Source organism: Tursiops truncatus, chromosome 1, assembly GCF_011762595.2.
Source record: "Tursiops truncatus isolate mTurTru1 chromosome 1, mTurTru1.mat.Y, whole genome shotgun sequence".
NCBI classification, from domain to species: Eukaryota; Metazoa; Chordata; class Mammalia; order Artiodactyla; family Delphinidae; genus Tursiops; species Tursiops truncatus.
In genome coordinates this window covers 164,794,801-164,822,549 of record NC_047034.1, presented here as the reverse complement: position 1 = coordinate 164,822,549, position 27,749 = coordinate 164,794,801, and the positions used below count along the sequence as shown (strand labels likewise).

The following is a 27,749-nucleotide window of genomic DNA, read 5'->3' as shown; positions in this document are numbered from 1 at the left end:
CGTACTACCTCCTGACGTGTGCTCATGACCACCACTCCCTGAACGTGTCTGGTCAACCTCCGCATTCCCCACAGCACCTGGCCTGTGGGATGTGTCTGTTCAGGCAGGGCAGGGGAAGCAGGTGTGCTTTGAATACAAACCTTGGGGTCCAACAGATAAGAGTCTGAATCCTATATATGAGGCAGAGTAATGCCCCCTCAAAGATAGGCACATCCTAATCCCCCAAACCTGGGCCTATGTTACCTTGCGTGGCGAAAGGGACTTTGCAGATATAGTTAAGTTAAGGATTTTGAGATGGGGGATTATCCTGGGTTACCTGAGTGGGTCCAGTGTAATCACAAGGGTCCTTATAGGAGGGAGGCTGGAGAATCAGAGAGAGAGAAAGAGATGTGAGGTTGGGAGCAGAGGTCAGAGAGAGAGATAAGAAGATGCTACAATGGGGACTTCCCTGGTGGTCCAGTGGTAAAGAATCCACCTTCCAATGCAGGGGACACAGGTTCGATCTCTGGTTGGGGAGATAAGATCCCACATGCCGTGGGGCAACTAAGCCCGCGCGCCACAACTACTGAGCTCACGCCCCGCAACGAGAGAGCCCACGTGCCGCAAACTACAGAGCCCACATGCCCTGGAGCCCACGCGCCACAGCTAGAGAGAAGCCCACGCGCCACAGCTAGAGAGAAGCCCATGCGCCTCAACAAAGATCCTGTGTGCCACAACTAAGACCCGATGCAGCCAAAAAAAAATAAAAGAAATAATAATAATAAAAGTTAAAAAAAAGAAGAAGAAGAAGAAGATGCTCCACTGTTAGCTTGAAGAGGGAGGTAGGGGCCACAGGCCAGGGAATGCAGGTGGCCCACAGAAGGTAGAAAAGGCAAGGAGACAGAGTCTTCTCTAGAGCCTTGAATGGAGCATGGCCCTGCCAACGTTTTGAGTTTAGCCCAGTGAGTGTGATTTTAGGCTTTGGACCTCTAAACTATAAGAAAATAAATTGGTGTTATTTTAAGCTGTAATTTGTTACGGCAGCCATAGAAAACGAATGCATCCTAGCACTGCCATACATTAGCACTGGGACCTTGGATGAGTCACTTAACTTTTCTGAGCCTCACGCCTTTTTTATCTGGAAAATAGAGAAAAGGTATGTGAGAAAATATGTATGAAGTACTTAGCATGGTAACTGACACAGAGTAAGCATTTGCTAAACGGGAGCTGCTGTGTTTGTGGGCATCATAATTGCCGTCATCCTTTCTGTTATTGGTTGCCTACCCACACGTGTTAAGTACAGGCTGGACATTCTCCTGTTTGTCTAGACCTTTATGGAGAGAAAGGATAGGAAGCTGTTATGAGACAGGCCCATAACTCAACTCCAGTAGTTCTCAACCAGGGGCAGCTTTGCCTCCCAGAAGACATTTGGAAATGTCTGGAGACATTTTTGGTTGTTGTAAGTGGGGGATGCTACTGGCATCTGGTGGGTAGAGGCCCAGGATGCTGCTAAACATCCTGCAATGTGCAAGATACCTCCCAACAGAGAACATCTGCCCCAACGTAAACAGCGCCAAGCTTGAGAAACCCTTCCATTCTCGGAGGTTTTGTGGTAACTCTTGGGCTCAAAATAACAACATGTAGTAAAGATAGCGAGCAGGGTCCTGCTGCAGCAGGGCTGCTGACCCTCAGAGTGCCCCCAGGAAAATTGCTTGCCTCCTGGAAGACTTGGCAGCCACCACAGTTTGGAGGTAGATCTGAATTTGAGAGTCAGCGTCTCCACTCATCTGCTGTAAGACTTTGGGCAAGTCAGTTAACCTCTCTGAGCCTCCATTTCTTTCTTTTTTTTTTTTTTTGCGGTACGCGGGCCTCTCACTGTTGTGGCCTCTCTCGTTGCGGAGCACAGGCTCCGGACGTGCAGGCTCAGTGGCCATGGCTTACAGGCCTAGCTACTCCGTGGCATGTGGGATCTTCCCCGACCGGGGCACGAACCCGTGTCCCCTGCATCGGCAGGCGGACTCTCAACCACTGCACCACCAGGGAAGCGCTGAGCCTCCATTTCTTATCAGCAAAGTGGAGATAAAAGACCCGCCTTGTCGTATTGGTTAAATGAGAAAACATATGAATGTTTTCGCCTGAGTCTTCATTAGCGTCCCCTTAAATGTTAGTTCCCTTTCCTTCCTGATCAGAATGTCGGGGTGGAATTATTTTCCTCTGACATATTCACTTAGGGGCATCAACTCTTTAACCTTGTGCCTATTTCCCTTGGGGACAGTGGGACACCTGAAGATTTATGTAGGAACTCAGGTGTAGTTTGAGGACTCCGTGGCTGGGCCCTTGGCTTGAGCCCAAAGACTGAGGGGCAAATGGAAGGCACAGGTCACGTTCCAGCTCTCGGTCAGTCTCAACCAGGATACCCACTGGTCTCTTTCTCCCACTGACCCCTGGCACGGCGTGTGCCACCCTATTGGCACTAGGTGTAAATCTGCCTTGTGACAAGTTTCATCTGGGATTTCTATTTATAACTCTTCGTCCATGAAACTTATCAGACTTTCAGGTCTTGGGCTGGAAGCTCCTTGAGGCACCTTTCTTTACGATGTGGGCCACAAAAATAAGAAACAAAGGATGTTCAAGCCAGAAATTGACAGATGGGTAAATAAGACTTAGTAGATGTGGTGGGCCTGGAACCCAAACTTCCAGAGCCACGGGCCACTGCCTTTTCCATAGGACTTCAATCTGATGTTGCTCAGCCACCTCTGATCAGGCTGGACCAGGCGTGAGGGGGGATGAGCCCCACTAAATACTGATGGAAGGAAAGATTCTTTTTAATTTTTTTTTTTTAATTTTTGACTGCGTTGGGTCTTGGTTGCTACGCGTGGGCTTTCTCTATTTGTGGTGAGCGGGGGCTACTCTTCATTGCGGTGCGCGGGCTTCTCATTGCAGTGGCTTCTCTTGTTGCGGAGCACGGGCTCTAGGCGTGTGAGCTTCAGTAGTTGTGGCACGTGGGCTCAGTAGTTGTGGTGCACGGGCTCAGCTGCTCCGCAGCATGTGGGATTTTCCCCGGACCAGGGCTCGAACCTGCATCCCCTGCATTGGCAGGCGGATTCCCAACCACTGCACCACCAGGGAAGTCTCAGCAAAGATTCTTAAAGGAAATAATTCCGTTTCTCATCCTCTTTGTCTGAGCTCTAGATACATGATCCCCATGGCCCATCTTTGAATCGTCTCAGAGCTGTGTACATGGTGGGCGCTGGTTGAATGAATGACAGGGAACATGGACAGAACAAGTGGGAGGATGAATGCGTGCACAGTGGGTGGGTGGGTGGGTGCACGAGTGGATGGGAGGATGGAAAAGTAGATGGATGAATGGAACAAGAAATGGTCTTCCTAATTTCTGGGGACCAACCACAAGGAACACGTATTCAGTACGTAATTGTGTCTGGCCCCAAGTTCAAGATGGCATTATGCCAACTCAGACCCCACCTTTGGAAGCTGTGACACACAATGGGACAGAGTCAAGCACACGCAGGGTAGATGGAGTGGGGGGAGATGATGTGGAACCCAGCAGGAATGGAGGGTGTAAGAGGGGCCAGTTAAGATTCAGGCAGACGGGAGTTACTATGTACTCAACAGAGCATTTGGAGGTTCCTAGGGGTCCCGTGTGCAATGCTGCTGCCGTTCAAAACCCCTCTGTGGAGTTCTTCTCGGCTTGTTCTAGTCTCACCTGCCTTCCAGCCTGAATTGCACACACTGTCTCCCAGTATCCCCCAAGTAGGTAGCTACAAAGAAAGATGAGCTTTTGGAAGACACTGGTTCTTGAGGTAAGCTATGCATGGCTGGTCCACGCAATAGAACCACAAGTTGGAAAGGCCCTTAGAGATCGTCTCCAAACTGGGCCATTTTACAGGTGGGAAAACCAAGGTCCAGGGAGGGGAGATGACTTTCCAAAGTTGTATGGCAAAGAGTAACAAAGGGGACCCAGGTGTCCTGATTCTCACCCCAAGTTATGAGTTCATTATTGCTCTTTTGCTGCACCCAGCAGCCCCTGTGCCCTACCAGTCCCATTAGGATTTTTGCCTCCCTGGGGGTAGTTTCACTATTTCCTCTGTCTCTACACTCAGCGGAAATGAAGGAGAAGGTCAAACCTCTGGAAGTTCTGAGGTATTCCTCCTCAGATCCCCTCCTTGGGACATCAGCCTTCATGGCCTGGCTCCTTGACCTTCCTGTTCATACTTGAGCTTGAGCAAATGCAGCAAACACTTGGCCAGGTGGAGAACTGGGGTCTCGAAGAAGAGGAGGGAGAACACAGACTGGGGACAGGAAGGAAAGGAGAAGAGAGTCTGGGATGGACATTCACCCATCACCCACCATCCAGCAGGCACTGTGCTGGACAGTTATAACATCTCATTTATTCTCATAACCCAGCAAGATAGGGAGTGTTATTCTTGCTTTATAAATGAGAACACTGAAGCCTAGAGAAGTGGCTTGGCTTGGAGAGCCGGTCAGCAGGGAGCCCAAGAATAAAACTCAGGGCTACCTGACCCCGAAGCCCTTGCTGGGTCCTGAGTTCCTAGACAACATGCTCTGTCACAGACCGTCAAGAGTTCTCAGGAGCCACCCAGCAGGAGCTGGAGTTCCTCTCCTGAGGGCCCAATCAACAAGGTCAAGGCTAACAGGGATCAATGCAAAGTCCTGCCCTTAAGTTCAAAAAGGCAGCTGCACAAGAGTGTAATGGAGTTCTGGTTACTGGACCGCAGCTCATCATAACACTGTCACCATGCATAATGCGGCCGTTATTGCCTTCTAGTTCCATGGCACTTTGAGTGTAGGAAGCCCTTGTACTTACTGATCTTAGGGCTTTGACCGTAAACAAGCACAAGAATAAGTCAGAAAGAGGCTTGCGGGTGTCCCAGCAGGGTCTGGGTGGAGCAGGGTCTCTGGCTGCCTGGAAAGCGAATGGGCTATTTGCCTGCATTCATCCAGTGCAATAGCAATAGGTTTTGTGTGCAGCCACTGTGCTGAATATATCACATGTTTTATCTCATTTAATTCTCACACAACCCTATGAAGTTTGTAATTCCTGTTTTACAGATCAGAAAACTAAGAAGTGAAGACAGTTGACGGAGGTCACACAGCTAGTAAATAGTAGAATTCAGGCTCAGGTCTGATAATTGTCAAGAAAAATGTCGTTCTGGAGAGTTCAGGCCCCCTCTGGAGTCATGTATCCAGTTTGGGGTGTTATATTTAAGGAAGACAGAGAAACAAGGAACCCATCCATGAGGGAGACTATCACCCTAAAGGTTGTTTGAAGGAGCTGAGAATATTTATCCCGGAGAAGAAAATCATCAGAGAACATACAGTTGCTGTGTTCAAGGGCAGAGAGCTCCTCTACTTAGAAACAGGTTGGGTCCACCAACGATTTGTTGGTGAAGTCCGAAAGGACATACTATAGCCAACTGCTATTGCCACCTACTGGTGGGAGATCAAATTGATGTGCTGATTTCAGCTACCGGAACTGTACCATTCATAGAACTTAACTTTTCATACATAGAAGGGCTTTTAAGCATGATCCTTGTCATGTGTAAGAAGTAGCAGATTACCTTTGTGGGAAGAGAATTAGGACAAATGGGTTAAAATCACAAGGGGACAGCTTTTGGTTCCAAAATGGAAGTTAATTTTCTGATAATGAACCCAAATTTATCAAGGGACTGCTCGGGACTAGTGAGGTTCTTGTCTGTGAGAGAAACCAAGTCATGCTGAATCTCCCATCTCTCAGGTGAATGGGAGAAATCGATCCCAATGTTTTGGTGGGTCTCAGGCATTCATGGCTTACCTATTCTGAGCTATAGTTGGACGTTTGGGTAGGGGTCTGCCAGGATTGATAGCATCTGGGCTGTCTTATCCAGGGAGGAACTTTTAGGCTAGGCCAGAGGGAAGGAGGGTACCACAGGGGCGGAGCAGAAGGGGGAAATATTTTGGACAGGTGGGGTCTGGCAACATTTATCCTCCAGTTATGGCCCTTACACTTAACCAAGGAACAGTCAGAGAGGGGTGGTTCAGTGAGGTCCGTGATCCTCCATCGCTTCCCAAACTGACCTCCCACACGGGGCCATTTGTAAACAACCCAAGGGAAAAGTTTCTTATAGATTCTGCAAATGAGATTAAGGCTCGGCTGGAGACAGAGGTTCAGAGTATAGGCAAGGTCGGGGACCAGTCAGGTAGGACCAGTCTGGGTCAGGGTTAGATCAAGGGCTCTGGCTCTCTGTGCCACAGCCTGTGAGGTTTGTCCCCAGATCCACTGGGAGGCAGTCCAGTGAGAGTTCATGGAGAAGGGGCTGTGAAATCAGACAGACCCTAGCTTGAATCCTAGCATGGCTACATATTAGCCTTGTGAGCTTAGATTGATTTCTTCTCTGATCTGAATCTCAGTTTCCTCATCTGTAGAGTGGGCACAGTGACTGCACCCTCCTAACCAGAAAGGTATGAGGATTAAATGAGACCTCCCACATAAATCACTGAGTGCAGTGCCTGGGGCACATAGTATATTATTATTATTATTAATTATTAAATTAACCTCTGTCAATGAAAACTAGCTTCGCCCTCCCTGTATGCTCCCCCATTTTCTGTGGCCATGGATCCCGGTCATGGGCACACTTGATACTGAAATCCCCTGCTGGATCTCACTTGGTTAACAAGAATTGCAGAGGCCCCACACATGAAAACACCCACATCCTTGGCCATCAACGCTCCACCACCCTCCCTCCCACCTTCTCTGATGTGGCAGGAACAGAGACGTAATTAAAGCCCTCGGTCCTTAGATGGGGCAAGATATGCTCTGGGATTACTCACTGTTCTCTCAGAAAGAAGAGTAGCCGGGCCCATCTGAAAAGGAGTCACACCTGGCACTTGGCACCCAGGAGGTCACCCTGAAGGACCTGCAGAGGAGCCTGTGTCCTGGTGGCCTTAGGCGGCTCCATTACTGGTCAGTATGTGTCTGTGAGTACATGTGTGCGGGTTCCTGTAGTGACTGTTCATTCCCCCCCTCCCCACCGATGTGTACCAGGGGCAGGTGGTGTAGAGGGAAGGATATAGTCTTTGAAGTTTGCAGAACCAAGTTCATATGCCAAGGCTGCAGCCTCCAGGCTGTATGAGCATGGAAAGTCTCAGGGTCCTCATTTGAAACAAGGGGAGAGGAAAACCTACTTTACATGGCATTTGCTAATTAAATCAGAGGATGGATAAAAATATCTGGCACAAGGTCTTGGCATGTGGCAGACACTCGGATGGTGGCTTCCGTCATCTTTGTGCATGTTGGTTTAACAGGGGATGTGTCCATGGTAGGGTTTAGTTTATCTAGTGATTATGCCATGTCTCTCTCCTTAAATGACCTTTGACCAATGGCCACCTATTTGCCTCTTCTTAATGTTTTTGTTTTTATTTTTGTTTTTCTCTCTTTTTTGTGTTTAAAAGGAATTGTGAGAAAGCGTTACTGGTGAGTGTCCTCAGCTTGATATTGGTGGGGATAGAAGCAGAGCGTCTGGGCAAATGCATATTAAAACCCTTTATGTGCTGAGATGGGGAGTGTGTATATGTGTGTGTTGAGGGAGGGGTTCAGCCACCTCTCCTTAGGAGTAGGAGTGGGGGTCGGGGGCTGGGGAAGAATTTTATTCCATGTTCGCAAATTGGTCCATACCTATTTTTTTTTTAAATAAATTTATTTATTTATTTTTGGCCGCATTGGGTCTTCATTGCTGCATGCGGGCTTTTCTCTAGTTGTGGCGAGCGGGGGCTACTCTTTGTTGCGGTGCGCAGGCTTCTCATTGCGGTGTCTTCTCTTGTTGCGGAGCGCAGGGTCTAGGTGCACGGGCTTTGGTAGTTGTGGCGCGTGGGCTCAGTAGTTGTGGTACACGGGCTTAGTTGCTCCACAGCATGTGGGATCTTCCCAGACCAGGGCTCGAACCCGTGTCCCCTGCATTGGCAGGTGGATTCTTAACCACTGAGCCACCAGGGAAGCCTGGTCCATACCTATTTTTATAGAAAGAATTTTTTTTCCTGTTTTGAGCTCCTGTCTCTAATTCGTTCAGCAAGTATTCACTGACACCCACTAAAATCCTGAGGGCTATCTACCATTTACTGAGCACTTAAAAGCACTTTCCATACTTAACCTTGATCCCTCATTTCCCTTGGGAAGAGCTACCTCATTTTACAAACAGCAACCCCAGCTGGGAGAGGTTCAGCCACTCACTCAAGTCCTTCCACCGGCAAAGGTGAGGAGAGCCAGACAGGAGTGAAAAGAACCAGAAACAGTCTCTACCTCAACGGCCTGACCATGAACGTGGCAAGTTGACTGCCAGACACAGCAACTGAGACACGAGCTGTGGTGGTGCTTCTCTGCAGGGCACTGCTATGGGAGGATGGAGGGCAGCATCGCTAATTCCATCTGGCGGGAAGTCTTCCTGAAGGCGACTGGGCTGAGTCTGGAAAGTTCTGTTCCTTTTGGAGGGGGAGCGGGCCATGGAGCATGGCCAGCAACCCAGGTCTGTTTAAGGTAGTCGGGAGACAGGAAGCCCAGCCAGGCTGAAAGGTTGAAAGGTTGGCCGGCGTGGGGACATCAGAGTCACAGACACGTCCTTCAGGAAGCCTGAGTTGTGAAAGTCCTGAGGATTGGGTTTTTGGGAGGAGGGGACAGACATAGCTGGGGATGGAGCAGTAGTTTAGGCAGGATCTCGAGACTTAAAGGAGGGCAGAGAAAGTAAAGGCAGAGCCTGTCCTGTGGATCAGCAGGGCCTGGCCGCACAGGGTCATTCTGAGGCTGAGGCCCTTGTTGGGAGGGTTGGCAGGGGAACAGGTCATAGCCACCAGAGCCCCCAGCCTGGCTGCAGATGACCTGACCCCACTTGGAGGGGTGCTGACTCCCGCTTCCATCATGAGCTGGCAGAGTTGGGGGACCTCGGAGGCCAAAGCCTGGGGTCGCAGCCCAGAGACAGCAAAGACCAGGAACGACGGGGGAGGATGGAGTGGCCCGTTGTCCCAGCAATTTGGCAGAGGTTGGTAGGAGGAACCAGGAGGCTGAAATGGAGGGTGGAAACAGCCAGTGAAGGGCTTTCGCTGCCAGATATAGACGTGTGGGTACCGGGGAGATGATTGTTTTTTGAGCCCGAGAATGCTATGGTCAAACCTACTGTCTCTCTCACTCTCACCAGAATGTGAGCTTCCGGAGTCAAGGAGTTTGCCTTTGGGCCAAGCTCCACGTCTTCGTAGCTGTGTGACTTTGGTCGATTCACTCAACCACTCTGAGCCTCAGTTTCTCAGCAGCAAAATGTGATGATTGAGAGCATTAAGGAAGCTGACAGATGGCATTTGTGAAGACAGCCTTGTGCATGGGAGATGCTCTCTTCCCATTGAGGGTTTTGCGCAACCACCCCTGTGTTCTCTCTCCTCCACCCCCATCCCCAGACCACACTCATCCTTCAAGGCCCATTCAAATTGATCTCCTCCTTGAAATCATTCTTCACAACCCAATGGCTCATGTCACTGACTGCTTAATAATCAAGTAACCATAATTTTTTTCATTTGCTTTTATTCTTTCCTCCTTAGATTGTAAAGCTTTTGAAAGCAGGAACACAATTTCAAGCACGGTTGTGGGGTGGCCAAAGCCCCACTAGCGTGGGAAGTAGACGCCCGGGGTTCAGTTCTTCTAGGTAAACTTGGGGCTCCACATGGCACTGGGGGCTTCAGTTTCATCAGTCAAATGGCAACGATAACCTCCCTCACAGTTTCCAGAAGATCAATTTAGACATTCTGTGTGAAACATAGTTAGGAGGAGTTGAATAAATATTGTTGAATGAATTGAAACTGCTTTGTAAAATGAAGTTCTTTACAAATGTCAGACCTTATTTTTAATTCCCCATAGTGTATAGTAAAACGCCTTATCTTTAATTGCTGCTGAGAGAAACTGCATGCTTAAATATTTTCTCCTGTCACCCAGATGAAGACCAAAAGAGGCATCATACAGGGGTTATAAAGATTACTCTGGTTTTAAATGATATTTCATCTTCCTTCTCAGCAGGTCGAGATGACCACAGCTACCCCTTTGGGGAGTACCACCTTCTTCTCATTGAACATGACCACCAGAGGAGAAGACTTTCTGTACAAGAGTAAGGTCAACTTAGCTTGGCGGCCAGGGGAGCGAGGGCGGGACAGGTGTTGTGGTCAGCTCCTGGTGTCGAGAGCGTGGGCCCTGGAGACACACTGCCTGGGTCTCAGTCTCAGTAATATACCACTTGCCAACTACATGACCCTGAGCACATGACTTCACTGCTCTGGGCCTGATTTCCTCATTTATAAGATGGGAATATTAACAACGCTGCCACATAGGTAGGTGTGAAAGCTAGAAGGGATAATCCACGTAAAAAACGTAGCAGAGCCTCTGTGCGAATGAAACATACTAAGTACCTAATGAGTATTATTATTATTATTACTATTACTATTATTTTCATTAGGGAGTTTGGGGGCTTAGAAGGCAATGGAGATTTCTATCTCTTGTAAGATGGCCCTACACGAGTCACCTTAAAATGCAGCTACTTTCGTACTAGTTTTGCAAAGCAAAGACATCCCATCCATTTACCAAAGAGTAAATGAATGTAGGTAGGAAGAGTTAGTTCTGGGGAGACATTTGCCAAGAACAAGGGGTCCCTAGAAGGAAAAATTTGAGGACCATTCTTCAGAAAGCCAACTGACTGTATTAGGTGACATTTGGGTCCATTTCAGTCATCTCAGGCGACTTGGTACATACCTCCATGAATGGAATAGGCCTCCCGACACACATGGAGCAGTGAGGAACAGTGTTAAACAGCTACAGGCTGGGGTACTCGCAGGAAGCTGGGTTAATGGCAGGATGTGGCTCTTCTATGGAGACCCAGAGAGGGTCGCTCTTGGGACAGGGTCCCACATGTTAGCCTGCTCTTGCTGGGTGGGGAGACCTACAGAGGCCTGCTGAGATATGTCTCAAAACAGTTCTGAAGTGAAATGCAGGGTAGATAGAATCACTGTCAGCAAGATGGGAATAATACTGTTTTCGTTTAACTAAAAGTCATGGCTCTCAACTAGGCAATTTTGCCCCCTAAATAAGGTTGCCAGATTTAGCAAATAAAAGTACAGGATACCAATTAAATTTGAATTTAAGATAAACAATTCGGCTTCCCTGGTGGCGCAGTGGTTGAGAGTCCGCCTGCCGATGCAGGGGACACGGGTTTGTGCCCCGGTCCCGGAAGATCCCACATGCCGTGGGGCGGCTGGGCCCGTGAGCCATGGCCGCTGAGCCTGCGCGTCCGGAGCCTGTGCTCTGCAATAGGAGAGGCCACAACAGTGAGAGGCCCGCGTACCGCAAAAAAAAAAAAAAGATAAACAATTAATAGATTTTTAGTATAAGGATATACCTTGCAATATTTTGAAATTATTCATTGTTTATCAGATATTCTAATTTAATGGGTATTCTGTATTTTATCTGGCAACCCTACCACCAGGAGACACTTGGCAATGTCTGAAGACATTTTTGCTTGTCACAACTGGGAGTGTGGGAGGAGAAGTGCTACTGGTATCTAGTGAGTACAGGCCAGGGATGCTGGTAAATACCCTGCAAGGCACAGGACAGTCCCCACAACAGAGAATTATCCAGCCGAGGTTGAAAAACCCACTGGACTCCCCAGGAAGGAAAGAAAAACAAGTAACACCACGATGGATTCCCCACCCCCTCCCTTTTTCCCTCTGTCCTTCTTCCTATGAATAAATGCACAGTTGTTGTTGTTTTTTAAGTAAACTTTTTATAAAAGCATTACATATGTTCGAAAAAGTGCCCAAATGATAAGTGCACAGCTGGACGAATTTTCACAAAGTGCACACAGCTGTGTAGCCAGCCCCGCAGATGAAGAATCAGGCCACCATCCGTGTTTCAGAAGTTCTGGTGCCCTTTGCAATCACTATCCCCCACCCACTCAAGGGAACCCACTGTTCTGACTTCTACCACCATAGATTAATTCTACCTTGGTTTTGAACTTTGTATTCGTGGAATCATACCACGAATGGTTTGTTCAATGTTATGTCTGTATGCACATATTTAATGGTTGCAACATAACGTATATGTATGTATATGTGTATATAATATCATATTCTATATTCCACACTTTTCTATCATCGAAAGTGTTCCATGTACCATAGTCTTCATAATTATTATTTTAATTACAGTATATTTCATGGATAAGTGTGCTATACCTTATTAAACCCTTCCCATATTTAGAATATCAATAATGTAATAAACATGTTCATTCGTATAGCTTTTTCTGTATTGGGGATTATTCCCTATGATCAATTCCCCAGAATCAAATAGATCGGGTTGTTTATGATTCTTGATGTTTTCTATATCAATTCTGGCAAGGCTGTTGATCTTGAACCTAATGTTAGAATTTGACTTTGGGACTGGGAGCTGATATTGAAATTAGGATCTGAGATATTAAGCTACAAGGGCATTCATCATAGCCGTGTTTTTAATAGTGTAAAATGGAATGCAACATAAATATCCTCAATAAAGAATTGGTAAACAAAGTATGGCGCAGGCAAACAGTGGAGTACTATACAGCCTTCAAGAGTCATGAAGAGAAATATGTACTTACACGGCAAAAGGATCAGGGTATTTTGGTGTAAAACGGTATATGGAATATGGTTCCATTTTTATCAAGCGCATATTTTTCCATATTTATGAATATTTTCTTAAGATGGATTTTCAGACATAGGATTAATAAATTATTCTAAAAGATGATAGATAAATATGCATATATGCAAAAACATGATCACATTGGCGAATGTGTACATATGTAGACTATCAGTGGCTCTTGGGGTAATGAGGTCTTCGTCTTCCCCTCCTCTTTGGGTTGTATGTATATTTTCAAAATTACCTACACAGGGCACAGGGCTATTGTTGTTGCCCATGTGTGTCCTGTAGGAAAAAAAAATTATCTACAAAAACCGCATATTACTTTTCTATCATCTGAAAGAAGGAAGGATGTTTTATTTCACAAAAGTAGTTCAAGGCTATCTTGGGGATGATAAGAGCAGGGCTTAGCCTAAGGCAGGATTTTGGCAGGGCAGGTGCTGAGGATATGGCCCTCCAAGTCCCATTGGAGGCAGAGGTACACTGCCACTCTAGATGTGACTCTGTCCTGGGGTCAGCAGTGAGTATGCCAGGATTTCACGTTCTCTCCTCTCCGTGACCCAGTGAGGAAGCCAGGTGTTGTGTCTTCCTCCCAGCCTCCGCATCCTTCCTTGCATTTCAGTTTGCACGTTAGCCATCTCCACTCCTCCCTTCCTCGTAGGTTCGGGAGCCATCGTTGCTGCCATTGTGGTGGTTGTCATCATCATCTTCACCGTGGTTCTGATCTTGCTGAAGATGTACAACAGGTATGGGATGCCCTGGGCTTTGGAACTGTCTGGTCCCTTCAGTGATGCCAGAATGAATGGGAAGTAATGTTTGTGGGTGCCTATTATGTGCACAGCAGTATCTATGAGTCCATCATCAAACGCTCTAACCCTTTGTGGGTCCTTTTTTGCTGTCTGTTCTACTGGAAGAACTTCACAGTGACCATATCTTTTTGTATTTGGAGAAATATTTTTAAAATATAATAATATAATGACAATGATAATAACCTTGAGCTGTGTAGTAAACTCTTATATGTAATTTACAAATAAGAGAGGAGTGTTTCAATCCTCTTCTCCTGGAGAGCCCTCTGCTAGGTTGTATTGTGTGGACCACATGAGTATTTGAGGTGACAAATACTGAAATGCACATACCTGTGACTTTACTTTCTGGGACCAAATAAGAGGAAATAAAATCATATAAATTGTAGGAAGAGTAACTGCTGTGTTATCACCTGTAGTCACAGCTTTGCTAGAAGATTATTCTTTTCAGTGAATAAATCAAAATTAAAAGACTAAATTCAATTACATCATAGAAGACCTGGAAGCCATTAAAAATATTGTATAAATGTATAAATGGATGAGGAAAGTTGTTTACAACATATTGTCAAAATTTACGAAGCAGTATGTACGTCATTTTTTAAAAATTAATTTATTTTTTGGCTACGTCAGGTCTTAGTTGTGGCAGATGGGATCTTTCGTTGCGGCTAGTGGCTCTTCGTTGCGGTGTGCAGCTTCTCTCTAGTTGTGGCGCACCGGCTCAAGGGTGCGTAGGCTCAGTAGTTGTGGTGTGTGGACTTAAGTACTCTGCAGCATATGGGATCTTAGTTCCCCTACAAGGGATCTAACCTGCGTCCCCTGCATTGGAAGGTGGATTCTTAACCACTGGACCACCAGGGAAGCCCCTAAAGCCGTATGTACATTATGATCATGCACATGGCTTACGCACATGCACCCAGGAAAAGTTCAAATGATATACCACGAGGTGTTAACAACCAGTATGTCTGCATGATGGGATTGCTAGTAGGTTAGTTGGTTGGTTGGTTTTTGCAAGGTCAAGGGGTGTGCTTCTTTATTTCTGCATTGTTTTTATAATAATATTAATGTATTTATAAGGGTAGCTAACATATATTGATCTCTTACTATGTGCTGGGCACGGTTCTAAGCTCTTGACATGTATTAACTCATTAGGTCTTCATAACAGCACCACAAAGTGGGTGCTTCTATATCCCCAATTTTATAGGTGTGAAACAGGCACAGGAAGATTAAGTAACATGCCTGAATTCACTCAGCCCTAATTGGCAGAGTTGGGATTCAAACCCAGTTCATCTCGTTTCAAAGAAAATACTCCCACCAGTACACATATAATAACAATAATAACATTTCATATGTTATTTTAAAAAATCTTTGGGCTGTTACAGTTTGGGTCTATTTCAAACCAGGAAGTGGCATCAGACCGCAAGTTCTACCCGCCATTCCTCTCCATCATTGCTGGAGCTCTAAACCCCTTTTCTAGGTTGAAATTTGGTTGGAGACTCTACTCACCCCATCCTGTTTACAATGATACGTGGGCTGGGAATTGAGAAACCTGGGTTCAGTCTTTGGTCTGTCAAAAGCAGGCAAGTTATTTAGCCTCTCTGTGCTTTGATTTTATCATCTTTAAAATGGAAGTGTCTCTAAATAGACATTTCTCCAAAGAAATGGACAATAGACACATGAAAAGATGCTCAACATTGCTAAATATTAGAGAAATGCAAATCAAAACTACAATGAGGTATGTCCTCACACTGGTCAGAATGGCCATAATTAAAAAGTCTACTGGACTTCCTTGGTGGTCCAGTGGTTAAGAATCCACCTGCCAATGCAAGGGACACGGGTTCGATCCCTGGTCCGGGAAGATCCAACAAGCTGTGGGGCAACTAAGCCCATGTGCCACAACTACTGAGCCTGTGCTCTAGAGCCCGAGAGCTGCAACTACTGAAGCCCGTGCACTCTGTGCCCACGTGCTGCAACTACTGAGCCCGTGTGCTGCAACTACTGAAGCCCACACACTTAGAGCCCATGCTCTGCAATAAGAGAAGCCACCGCAATGAGAAGCCTGTGCACCTCAATGAAGAGTAGCCCCCGCTCACTGCAACTAGAGAAAGCCCGTGTGCAGCAACAAAGACCCAATGCAGCAAAAAAAAAAAAAAAAAAAATCAGTTAAAAAAAAAGTTAGGGCTTCCCTGGTGGTGCAGTGGTTGAGAGTCCGCCTGCCAATGCAGGGGACATGGGTTCGTGCCCCGGTCCGGGAAGATCCCACATGCTGCGGAGTGGCTGGGCCCGTGAGCCATGGCTGTTGAGCCTGCGCGTCCGGAGCCTATGCTCCGCAACGGGAGAGGCCACAACAGTGAGAGGCCTGGGTACCGCAAAAAAAAAAAAAAAAAAAGTTAAAAAAATAAGTCTACAAATAATAAATGCCGGAGAGAGTGTGGAGAACAGGGAACCCTCCTCCACTGTTGGTGGGAATGTAAGTTGGTACAGCCACTATGGAAAACAGTGTGGAGGTTCCTTAAAAAACTTAAAATAGAGTTACCATGTGATCTAGCAATTCCACTCCTGGGCATATATGGAGAAAACTATAATTCAAAAAGATACTTGCACCCCAATGTTCATAGCAACACTATTTACAATAGCTGAGACATGGAAGCAACCTAAATGTCCATTGACAGATGAACGGATAAAGAAGATGTGGTATGTATACACAATGGAATACTACTCAGCCATAAGAAATAATGAAATAATGCCATTTGCAGCAACGTGGATGGACCTAGAGATCATCATACTAAGTGAAGTAAGTCAGACAGAGAAAGACAAATATCATGATATTACTTATATATGGAATCTAAAATATGATACAAATGAACTTATTTACAAAACAGACTCACAGACATAGAAAACAAATTTATGGTTACCAAAGGGAAAAGGCAGGGGTTGGGGGAGAGGGATAAATTAGGAGTTTGGGATTAGCAGATACAAACAAAATAGATAAACAACAAGGTCCTACTGTATAGCACAGGGAACTATATTCAATATCTTATAACAACCTATAATGGAAAAGAATATGAAAAAATATATATATATATATGTAACTGAATCACTTTGCTGTACACAAGAAATTAACACAACATTGTAAATCAACTATACTTCAATAAAAGTAAAGGATAGGGGGACTTCTCTGGTGGCGCAGCGGTTAAGAATCCGCCTGCCGGTGCAGGGGACATGGGTTCAAGCCCTGGTCCAGGAAGATCCCACATGCTGCGGGGCAACTAAGCCCGTGCGCCACAACTACTGAAGCCCGTGCGCCTAGAGCCCGTGCTCCGCAACAAGAGAAGCCACTGCAATGAGAAGCCCACGCACCACAATGAAGAGCAGCCCCCACTCGCCGCAACTGGAGAAAGCCTGTGCGCCACAACGAAGACCCAATGCAGCCAAAAAGCAAAGAAAAGAATAGGCAGAAATTTTAATTCAACAACAACAAAAATGGAAGGTTCTTAAAGTGTGATAATTGTGTTATGGTTACATTGAAGAATGCCCTTGTTCTTAGGAGTATTTAGTGTTGAAGTGGCATGATGTCTGCAACTAACTCACAAATGGTTCATGATTTTTTAAAAAACTGTGTGTGTGTGGGTGTGTGTCTGTGTGTGTATGTAAATGGGGCAAGTAAAAGGAAGAAAGCAAATGTGGCAAATTGTTAACAGTTTGTCAATTGTTTAGTGAAGGTTATTCAGGTATTAGTTGTACTATTTGTGTAACTTTTCTGAGGATTTGAAATTTTGAAAAAAGAAGCACGATAGGTCAACAAGATGAAATTTCATGTAGACATTATAGTGAATGAGTGTTGTTAGTTATTGAATTTTATGGCATATGAGATGAAAGCCAGGATATATGTTTGAAGTCCATTCTCTTCTCAACTGTGTAAAAAGTTCTTCAATATTTCCAGCAATAAACTTAGCAAGCATAATGAGGCTTCACGTTACAACTTTGAACAGAAAAAAAACGTAATAGCTTCATTTTGCCTTCAAAATAGCCACCTATCTGCTACTTTACTCATTCATTAATAGGAAAAAAAATAAAATTAAGTATCCAACCTAGGTTAAACAAAGAAACTGAAGGGTCAGACTACCTGATGTCTAAGATCCCTTCCAGTTGTAAGCTTCTGTGATTAGCAATTAAGCAACATGATTTAACGATGATCTATATTAATTTCATCACTGGAGCTGTAGTCACAGAGCTCGTTCCCCAAGGCATATGAGGGGGAAGGCTCAGCCATGCGTGTGTATCTCATTACAGGAAAATGAGGACAAGACGGGAGCTGGAGCCCAAGGTCCCCAAGCCAGCCTCCCCTTCTGCCGTGGGCCCAAACAGCAACAGCAGCCAACACCCTGCAACTGTGACCTTCAGCCCTGTTGACGTCCACGTGGAGACTCGGTGACCCCCCATCCTGGGTGCAGTCTCGGCCACTGTCCAAAGAGCCTTCAGTCAAGACAAAGAAGCACATTTCTCCTCTGGCAGCTTCACTATGAGTTTGTTCCGGTCAGGTCAACAGGGGCATCTCTTATGCAATCCCTGATGCTTCAGGCAACCCCCAACCCCATCCTGCCGGGCCCCACCCCAGGTACGTCCATATCCCTGCTGCCACCCTTCCAAAAAGCTGTGCTATTTTGGGAATCCACTGCTGTGGGTTCAGCTGTCTCCCCACAAACACAATAGCTAGACAGACAGACAGACAGGCAGATGGCCCAGGAGTCTTCTGGTCAGGAGTCAGGGGTCAGGGCATGCTCCTTAGAGGGTCTGCCCTGAGGTCATATCACAGGAAGGGCCATATCCACAGCTTTGTAGAGCAAAATAGTCAATCCCATAATCAGGCACTAACTCACCAACAGCCCAGCTTGTTAATTTATAACTTGTTCCAGTGCTAAATGACTGCTAGCTAGCTCATGATCATCGATCAGCACATTTCTCCCTCTTTAAGAAAGGTTTTGGGAAAACTGGATTCTTCTCCAAAGGTGTCTACTTCTTTAGTAAAGAGTCAAAGTCGAAGACATAGGATGACCTTGAGGAAGAACAGCATCTAGGATGAAAGCTTGCTGTAGTGTCCATGGGCCTGGAATAAGCCTGGTGTCTGGTCAGGGCCCCTCCCCCCACACACCCCCACGGGGGCTGGATTAACCTTGACTCAGTCTCATTTCTTGGCTTCCCTCTATTTGGATTCTGAGCAATCCTCACTCTCCAGTTACCATCTTACCTCCAAGGTCCAGTATTTGGAGACTGATTAGATTACAGCTCTATTTATGTTACCTCTGCCCTTCCTGGCCACCTTGCAAAGATTCAGGATATATTCAAAGTACCACATTCACAAACCATTCCTCTGGACAGAACTCATCTCTTTGACACTTCAGCCTGGAGAACAACCTACTGAAAGAGGAAAGCATTTTGGAATTAAGAAGACCTGCCTTCCAAGCCCTATTTCCTGGTTTTGTGGCCTTGGGAAAGTGACTTGACCCCTCCGTATTCTGTTTCCTAACATGAAATGGGAATAACGTCTGCCTCGCTGGGTGACTATGACAAGCCAGGGACTTAGTAAAACAGCTTAGGTAGCACCTGGCGCCCAGCAGATGCTTTATAAATGGGAGCCAGCATTATTATTATGAATTTCTTCCATTGTAAGACATACACTTGTTCCCATTTTAATGATTCTGAAATCAGAATATGTCTTAAAATGGATGGGTCCACTAATGAGGTTGCATTTTTTTTCTCTCTCTCTCTCAAAAAGCTGTTTTTTAGCCAGTTGTGCATTTTACAGTTGAAGGCATCTTGGAAACAAGGTAATAAATCTGTATTCTGTTACAGACAGTGACACACTCTGACATTTAACTTTAAACTCTAGGAGTCTCTCCTTCTGAGGGAAATCTCTTTTGAGGGAAAACTGAGGGTCAGGAGGTAAGAAGACGGACACAGGGTCACACAGTTCATGTCATCCCACTATAAAAATGCTCACTTGAATATATCTGGAGAAATACAGGCAAATTCTTTCTCCCCAGACATCTCTTCTCCCTCCTGTGTTTAAATATCCAGCAGACACTTTGCAAAAAGGTGTTTTACATAAGTTATGTCATGGGATTTATTTTTCCCAATAACCCTGGGAGGTATTATTTTTCCCATTTGCCAATGAGAATTTCAAACTCAAGAAGAAAAAATACTTGCTCAAAGTCTCACAGCTTGTGAGACAGTAAGTCGCAAAGACAAGACTCAAACCGTGGCCTCTTTGACTCCAAAGCCCATCTTTTTGTTGTATCACACTCTTCCCTAACATCCCGGCTCACAGAACATGGATTCTTTTGTGAGCTGAGCAAGAGGAGGACAGGCTTACCCATGTGTCTGAGTGGAGGTCGGGGGTCAGCTTCCACACCAAAGGTGGGGCAAAGCCACTTTGGTAGCCTCCTCTGGGCTTCCATGATTGTAGACAAAGGGGCCGTTTCCAAATCCATTCCAAGCTCTAAGGATTTCTGCTTCATTCCCCCACCACTTAGGCCCAAGGAGCAAGGCATGAGATGGCCTCGAACCAGGACAAAGCCATTTAAGGACTCAAGCCCACACAGATATGTTTCCCAGATGTATTCTGCTTTAAAAAAAAAAAAAAAGATTAGGGCTTCCCTGGTGGCGCAGTGGTTGAGAGTCCACCTGCCGATGCAGAGGACATGGGTTCGTGCCCCGGTCCGGGAAGATCCCACAGGCCGCGGAGCGGCTGGGCCCGTGAGCCATGGCCGCTGAGCCTGCGCGTCCGGAGCCTGTGCTCCGCAACGGGAGAGGCCACAACAGTGAGAGGCCCGCGTACCGCAAAAAAAAAAAAAAAAAAAAAAAAATTGTTTGGAGTGTTCTAGCCCTAAAGCCAAACTCTTCTGTCCACAGTGGAATCTTCCTGGAAGAAAGAAGAACATATCCCTCTAGTATAAATGAAAGCTTGGAAATGGAAGGGGGAGGTAGAGAGGTGAGGGGGAGGCAAAGAAAAGCGTTGTGTTTTGTTTTTAACTGATGACGATTACCTCAGTAAACATCCTTTAAGGGCTCCTGTATGCCAGTTGAGGTGCTACTAAATACAGTAAGCATGGTCCCTGCTCTCAGGGAGTCTGCAGCTGGCCTCCTGAGACAGGGATCGTGCAGCACAGTTGAATTTCTTTTCTGACAGGTGCCTTTCCTAACAGAGCAGATGCTGCCTTATTTGGCCACTGAATCAATAAATGATATTAAACGCTTAAAGAAAAATGTCTAAAAATAAAAAAGTTTAAATCAAACATTTGTTGAGTTGATTTCAATTCAGTTTAGAGATAACAAATACATTTTTTAGAAACTTCCTTCCCCTGACAATGTAGACAGTGCCCTGAGGGAAAGCCGGAGCTGTTTCAAACATTGCGTTCTCACTTCTATAGGATGGTGGGAAAGATGGGCTGCTCTGTGAGGTAGAAAATGTGTTAACTTGATGAAATATTATGCAGAGAATCCCATTTCACAGCAGGCTGAGAAGCCAAGGTTTGGGGACCCTGGGGAGTGGAGGAGACATTAGAATGGAGCCCAAATCACCAATAATGATGTTTACCATTAACTAAGCTCCTGCTGTGAGCCAGGCATAGGATGGGTCCTTCCTACCCACCAGCTCCTTTAACCATTACAGCTCCCCTGCATAGAGCCATCATTAGTTCTGTTTTTTGGATGAGGAAACAGGTGCAGGGAGGTAGCTTGTCTGTAGGTGATGTCATGGACATGTGTCCTTCTTTTGGTGATGTCGAGTTCATTTGACTGGTCTAATTATTAAATATACATAAGACAGGGCTTCCCTGGTGGCGCAGTGGTTGAGAGTCCACCTGCCGATGCAGGGGACACGGGTTTGTGCCCCGGTCTGGGAAGAACCCACATGCCATGGAGCGGCTGGGCCCGTGAGCCACGGCCGCTGAGCCTGCACGTCCGGAGCCTGTGCTCCACAATGGGAGAGGCCACAACAGTGAGAGGCCCACGTACCGCAAAAAAAAAAAAAAAAAAAAAAAAAAAAAAAAATATATATATATATATATATATATATATATATATATACACATAAGACAGATTAACAGGAGAAAAAAAATAAATTTATATGCATGGCGGTCTCTTAGAAATGGGACCCCTGAAGTGACCAAAGCAGGCTGTTTATGCAATATCATTTTTAGACAAAGAAGCAATTATTTGTGAAGATTCAATGGAACAAAGGGGCTCGTGCTTGGTGTAGCAGATGAATGAAGAAGTAACAATGTTTCTTTATACAGATTTCTTAGCCTTGAATTCCCTAACTCTGGTGATAAGGATGCTTTTTATCCTCCTGGTATAAGGAGGATACCTTCCCATGGGAGATTTATTTCCCACTATCAGGGAGAAACAGGGGGGTCAGAGAGGTTTTCTTTAATATCATTTTTTTTTCTACTAGCTGTTTCTCAAGTAACTTTAATTCAAAATAATCAATATGCCATCATGGTGTATTTGGGCAGGCTACTCTGAGCCCCAGCAGTGACCATTCCTGTGTTTGGGAAGTCCTCTACTTTAAGAGACAAGACCACCTCCTGCTATAAAAACTGGAAAGGCCAGACACTCATTTTCTCGGAGTCTCTTGCAGCTAGGGGGAGGTCACATGACCTAGGCTTTGCCAATCAGACACCTGTGCCGCAGACTTTGAATCCAGAAGTTGGCAACCTCGAGGGATAGGAACTGCAGGATCTGCTCTGGTGGCAGGTGTGTTGGCACCCTCCACTTCAAGAGGCAGCCACATCAGGGATTCTAGCGGCAGTGGCAGGGGCATTCTTGAGTCCAGACCCAGTGCCCATTGGCGTTGACTATGTGAGCTGTGCCTGACAACATCAGCCATGGTATCTGTACCAAACTAGTTCTGTAGTAGGATTTTAAGCATCACACCTGGCATCATATCTGTGAGCCTGGTTCTAGCCTTCCAGGAATTCTAGCAACTACCTGATTCCCTTTTCTGTTGAAATCAAGGGTCACTTCCTGTTGCTTGTAGCTAAGTACTATATGGCTGTGGGGGACTTGCTCGTGGCCACCCACATGGGAAGTGGCCGGCACTAGAACCCAGGTCCCCGAAGCTCTTGCTCTTTCCATGCACATGCTTCCAGGCAAGTGATCACAGGATCCCAAAGTGCTGTGAAATCATAGAGGAAGTAAAGTCGCCACCAATTACTCTTATCCCAGAGACTTTGTGACTTTGTGAATGTTAATGAGGGAGTATTTAAAAAGAACCTGGAAGAATGGGTAGGATTTTTTTTTTTTTTTTTTTTTTTTTTTTTTTTTTTTGCAGTACGCGGGCCTCTCACTGTTGTGGCCTCTCCTGTTGCAGAGCACAGGCTCCGGACGCGCAGGCTCAGCGGCCATGGCTCACGGGCCCAGCCGCTCCGCGGCATGTGGGATCTTCCCGGACTGGGGCACGAACCGGCGTCCCCTGCATCGGCAGGCAGACTCTCAACCACTGTGCCACTAAGGAAGTCCTCCCCATCTTTTATTAACCACCTGCTTCCCATCTTTTACTAACACTAGGATATGTTCAGAATCTTCCATTTCACTCATTCTGATGTGTGTGCAGTGGGTGCTCACTATGGTTTTAATTTGTATTCCCTGATGATTAATGGAACTGATCGCTTTTTCATATGTTCATTGGCCATTTCAATTTCATTAGGGTTCATCTTTTATGAAGTTATCTTTCCATTTGTCTGTCCAGTTTTTGTATTTGCTTCTTTCCTTTTTCATTACTGACTGGTCAGAGTTTTATATGTATTCTGGATATAAGTCCTCTGTCAGCTTGCGGCTTGCCTTTTTAAAAACTAACAGCTTTGGGCTTCCCTGGTGGCGCAGTGGTTGAGAGTCCGCCTGCCGATGCAGGGGACACGGGTTCGATCCCTGGTCCGGGAAGACCCCACATGCCACGGAGCAACAAAGCCAGTGTGCCACAACTACTGAGCCCGTGCACCTAGAGCCCATGGTCCGCAACAAGAGAAGCCACTGCAGTGAGAAGCTTGTGAATCGCAACGAAGAGTAGCCCCCACTCGCCACAACTAGAGAAAGCCCACGTACAGCAACAAAGACCCAACACAGCCATCTAAATAAATAAATAAAGGGCAATGGGGAGCCACAGAAGGTGCTGGAGTGTGGAAGTGACCAGATCAGATCTGTGCTTTAAGGAGATGAATCTTGCTATAATGTGCAGAATGGATTGGTGTGGGAGAGACTGGAGGCTGGGAGAACAGTTTCAAGTCTATTGCAAAAAGTAACAGGAGCATCTGTGTGTCTGTTAATTTTTAAATGCCTTTTGTAAATAGCCCTCTAATTGTGAAGTTTTGTTCTTTTCCTTTTTTTAAGTAGCTATTTGTGGGTGTGCAGTAACCCAACAAAAATGTCTCCAGGAATCCTCTCCGGCCCACTGGATGGGAACACACAGGGGGGCATTGTATCAGCTCTGTAGCCCTTTGTCCCAGGACACCCATTCCCCATACAGAAAATTTCCTGGCAAAGAGGCGAACTACTGTGGTTCAGCAGATACTACTGTCCTGGACTCTTGACTGTCTGCCCACGTTTGGGAGAAGCAGGTAAAAACAAGAATGACCTTCAGGTCTCTAGTGACATGAAACCCTCTACCTGATCACAGCCCAGATAGTAGCAGAGAGGGTCCCTTCCTGCCTCAACTCAATCGCTTGAATGAATGTTACCTGGGCCCCCAGATGTTCTTAAAGATGCTGCAGTGCCTTAATTGATCTCAGAGAAATACAACAACCAATTTAGGCATTCTTTCTAGCTTTCCAGTTCTTGTCTTAGGAGGCATATGGAGTAAAAAAGATACAAAACTTTTATGTCTCGGTATTCACAACCTTGACTGGAAGAATCTGTGAATTGGGCAGTTTGCTCTGCATAATAAAGGAGGGGAGAAGAGGGTGGTGTTTGTTTTGTTTTGTTCTGTGTGTTTGCTTCTCCTCCCTGCCTGGCCCCTCCACCATTCTCTCCAAGTTCACGGCGCTGTCATCTCTGACCAAGTGAGCCCCTTCTTATTTTACGTTTTCCACTTCACCCTGAATCGCCACTCCTACTTTTCATCTCCACCATAGACAGTCCCTTTCATTTATTTAATTTATCTCATTAAAAATAACAAGCAAAAACTTTCCATTGACCACTCGGGCCCCTTCAGGCACTGGGCCACCTCTCTGCTTTCCCTGATAGCAAAATTCTTCAAAAGTGCTGTCTGCGGCATACTCGTAGGAAGAGTCTTGGGAACAACGAGCGTGGGGACAGAATGGAATGGAGGAGCGACCAGAGAAGTGGACAGAGGGCATGAGTGGAATAAAGCTGACCCCACACAGGTATAGAGCCGAAGGTCAAGTGGAGTCACTGTCTCTGTCCCTCTGGTAAGCTTGGTGGCCTGAGGCCCAGGGACCCGCACTGGGTGACTGTAGGACTGCTCACCTGGGTGGCCTTGGGGCTTCTGGTGACCAGACATGAGGGTCATGGAGGCCTGCATGAGAACTTCTGTGGTCACAGCCGCAGGCACCCAGGTGTGGATTTCTACCAAGGACAGTCACGCCTGTGCCCGTGGCCACACTCACAAGAGCATCTGGCGTGGGCACACTCCCGGTCACGAGCATGGAGGATTTGCCCCATGGCCATAGCCATGGCCACTGCCATGACAGCCTCTCCCACAGAGGACATGGACATGACCATGAGCACAGCCTATGCACTGGGGCCACAGTGCCGATCTCTGCAGCTCCATTTTTCTTCCACTTCCTTATCCCTGAGGAGTCCAGGTCCCCTGACACTGCTTTCCACTCCAGATTTTACTCAGTTTTGCTTGGGGTGGGCTCCTGGGAGATGTCTTCCTCAACCTCATGCCCCCTGCCCTGGAACCTCATTCTTACCACTGTCTGGAGCACAATGGGAGGGCCCTGTCCTGTCTGCGAGATGGTGGGTCCTCGGTGGAACTATCGCCTCTCTTTGTGAGTCGAGGTGGGAGGATAAGCACATGCTCTGGGTCACACATGGAAGTCACTGATGTGGAAGACAGGAGCATCCTCTGAAGGAGAAGCAGAGCTCAGAGGAAGAAGAAAAGGAAGTGGTGGGGAGGGGTCTCAGAGGAGGAGAGGAGGGAGCATGGGGCGCAAAGATGGGCCCAGGAGACCTCAGAATGCTGAAGGGGAAAAATCAGGTTCAGACCTGCATGTATTGGGGTAGCTGAATCTGGCTGCCGACTGGCACCAACCTCACGGGTGGTCTGGCCATGGTGCTTCATTTCGGGGGGTCGGGGGCTGGAGATCCTGACCACAGTGACTGTCCCACTGCAAGAAGTGCCCCAAGAAGTCGGGGACTATGCCTTGTTGGTCCAGTCTGGCAATAGGGGCGCTGGTGTGTGCAGCCTTACGCTCCTAACTCAAAGAGGGGCGTGGGCAGTGAAGTGCAGGCGGGGCGGGTCCTGGCTGGGCTCTGCCGCTCACTGCTTTATCTACAGAGCAACTACGTCCCATGTCCGCGTGGCCTGAGCTGTTGAGGGAGGTGTCACCACTGCAGTCCCTTCCTGGAGATGCTGGGGCAGGTTGTCATATGGTGATGATGGTCCACTCGAGTGACAGGTGGGATAAACTGCCCCCACCTCTGCCCCAAACTTCTAGCCTCTAACTCCTCCAGGTCAGGGGTCTGTGGAGGTTGGACACCCTGGCCAGGGAGCTCTGCTAAGGGAAAGAGCTGTATCTGAGGGAAGCGGAGGCTTTGGCACGAGGACCATCAGGGTTTGGCAGTCTCACAGGGGCTGTAGAGGCGAAATTGAGAGGCCAGAGGGACGGTGTCATCAGGCACGGGCTGGCCACGTTGTTGGGGTTGGAGGGCTGCCTGGGGCCACGAAGAAGGCTGGAAGAGAGAGAGCGGACGGCAGCCCACCCCGTGTCCCCACCCCACCTGTTCTCGGAGGACCAAGCTGCCACACACAGGCTTCTCCAAGGTCTGCCTCCCTTCTCCCACCTGCTGGTGGAAGCTCCAGCGAAGACCAGAGCCCTGGACAGAGGGGGAAGCAGGAGGAGGTGAGGATAAACATCAGTTAAACTTCAATCACGTAACCGGATCCAGGAGTGACAGGGAGGAGGGGGATTAGCTGCTAATCTCATGGCCTGATTTGTGTGTGTGTGTCTCTATTCTTTTTATATTACTGGGGTTTTTGGGGGTGTTTTTTTTTGTTGTTTTGCGGTACACGGGCCTCTCACTGTCGTGGCCTCTCCTGTTGCGGAGCACAGGCTCCGGACATGCAGGCTCAGCGGCCATGGCTCACGGGCCCCGCCACTCCGCGGCATGCGAGATCTTCCCGGACCGGGGCATGAACCCGTGTCCCCTGCGTCGGCAGGCGGACTCCCAACCACTGCGCCACCAGGGAAGCCCTATATTACTGTTTGAATGGAGAGTCCTTGTATCTTCAGCCCCACCAAAAAAAAAAAAAAAAAAAAAAAGTGCTGTCTCTGCTTGCCTTACCCACTTCTTTTCCTGGTCTCTCTAAAGCTCTCTCTAGTAGTGAGGCTTTCAACCCCATCATTGCATTAAATTATCTTTGCCAAAACTACTCAGTCCTCCTCGCTCATTTTATCAGCTTATCAGCAGAATTGGGCACAGCCTATTGCTCCTTCCTTCTGGAAATGGTTCCCCGCTTGGCCTCCAGAACCCCACGTTCTCTTGGTTCTCTTCCAACCTCAGCGGCCATTCGTTTTCAGCCTCTTTGCTGGCTCCGCACCACCTTCCCTCCTGCTAAATAATGGAGTGTCTCGGGGCTTGCTCTCAGGCTCTCTTGCTGTTATGGTCTCTACGTGACTTCATCTAACCCCATGATTTAAATACCTTCTATCTACTGCAACTCCCAAAAGTGTACCCTCAGACCTTTCCCCTGAATTCTATTCTAGATAAATGGCCAACAGACTCCTCAATACCTCCACTCGGATGTCTAATGGGCATCCCAAACATAAACCAAACCAAACTCCTGTTTTTTCCACCTAAACTTACTCTTCCCCAGTCTTTCCCTCCCAGTGAACCCTCAGCAACATCTCAGGTTCCTCCTGTTCCCTCACACCCATTTATTAATAAATTGTCCGCTCTTTTTGAAACTCTCTCTGTTCTCCCAGTTTGCAACTTGTCTTTTTACTTTTGGTGGTATCATTTTTTTTGCGGTACACGGGCCTCTCACTGTCGTGGCCTCTCCCGTTGCGGAGCACAGGCTC

At 47.0% G+C, this 27,749-nt stretch overlaps 1 protein-coding gene and 1 pseudogene across 4 annotated transcripts in view; both read left to right on the top strand.

Annotated features, from left to right (window-relative positions):
• The window catches only part of NCMAP (non-compact myelin associated protein), a 53,006-nt gene extending 32,226 nt beyond the window's left edge, over positions 1–20,780 (top strand). For 2 of the 4 annotated variants that reach the window (XM_019938472.3, XM_019938473.3), the window contains exons 2-4: positions 10,046–10,136; positions 13,347–13,431; positions 17,779–20,780. In XM_019938472.3, the coding sequence (XP_019794031.1) occupies positions 10,055–10,136; positions 13,347–13,431; positions 17,779–17,920 (309 nt within the window). In that variant the 5' untranslated portion in view covers positions 10,046–10,054 and the 3' untranslated portion in view covers positions 17,921–20,780. Of the gene's footprint in view, positions 1–3,331; positions 6,962–10,045; positions 10,137–13,346; positions 13,432–17,778 lie in introns of those variants that run through there. The other 2 variants (XM_073794231.1, XM_073794234.1) reach the window with 2 other exon arrangements.
• Positions 20,781–22,782: 2,002 nt separating this feature from the next.
• Positions 22,783–26,945, top strand: LOC117308291 (zinc transporter SLC39A7-like; annotated as a pseudogene).
• The last annotated feature ends 804 nt before the right edge of the window (positions 26,946–27,749 follow it).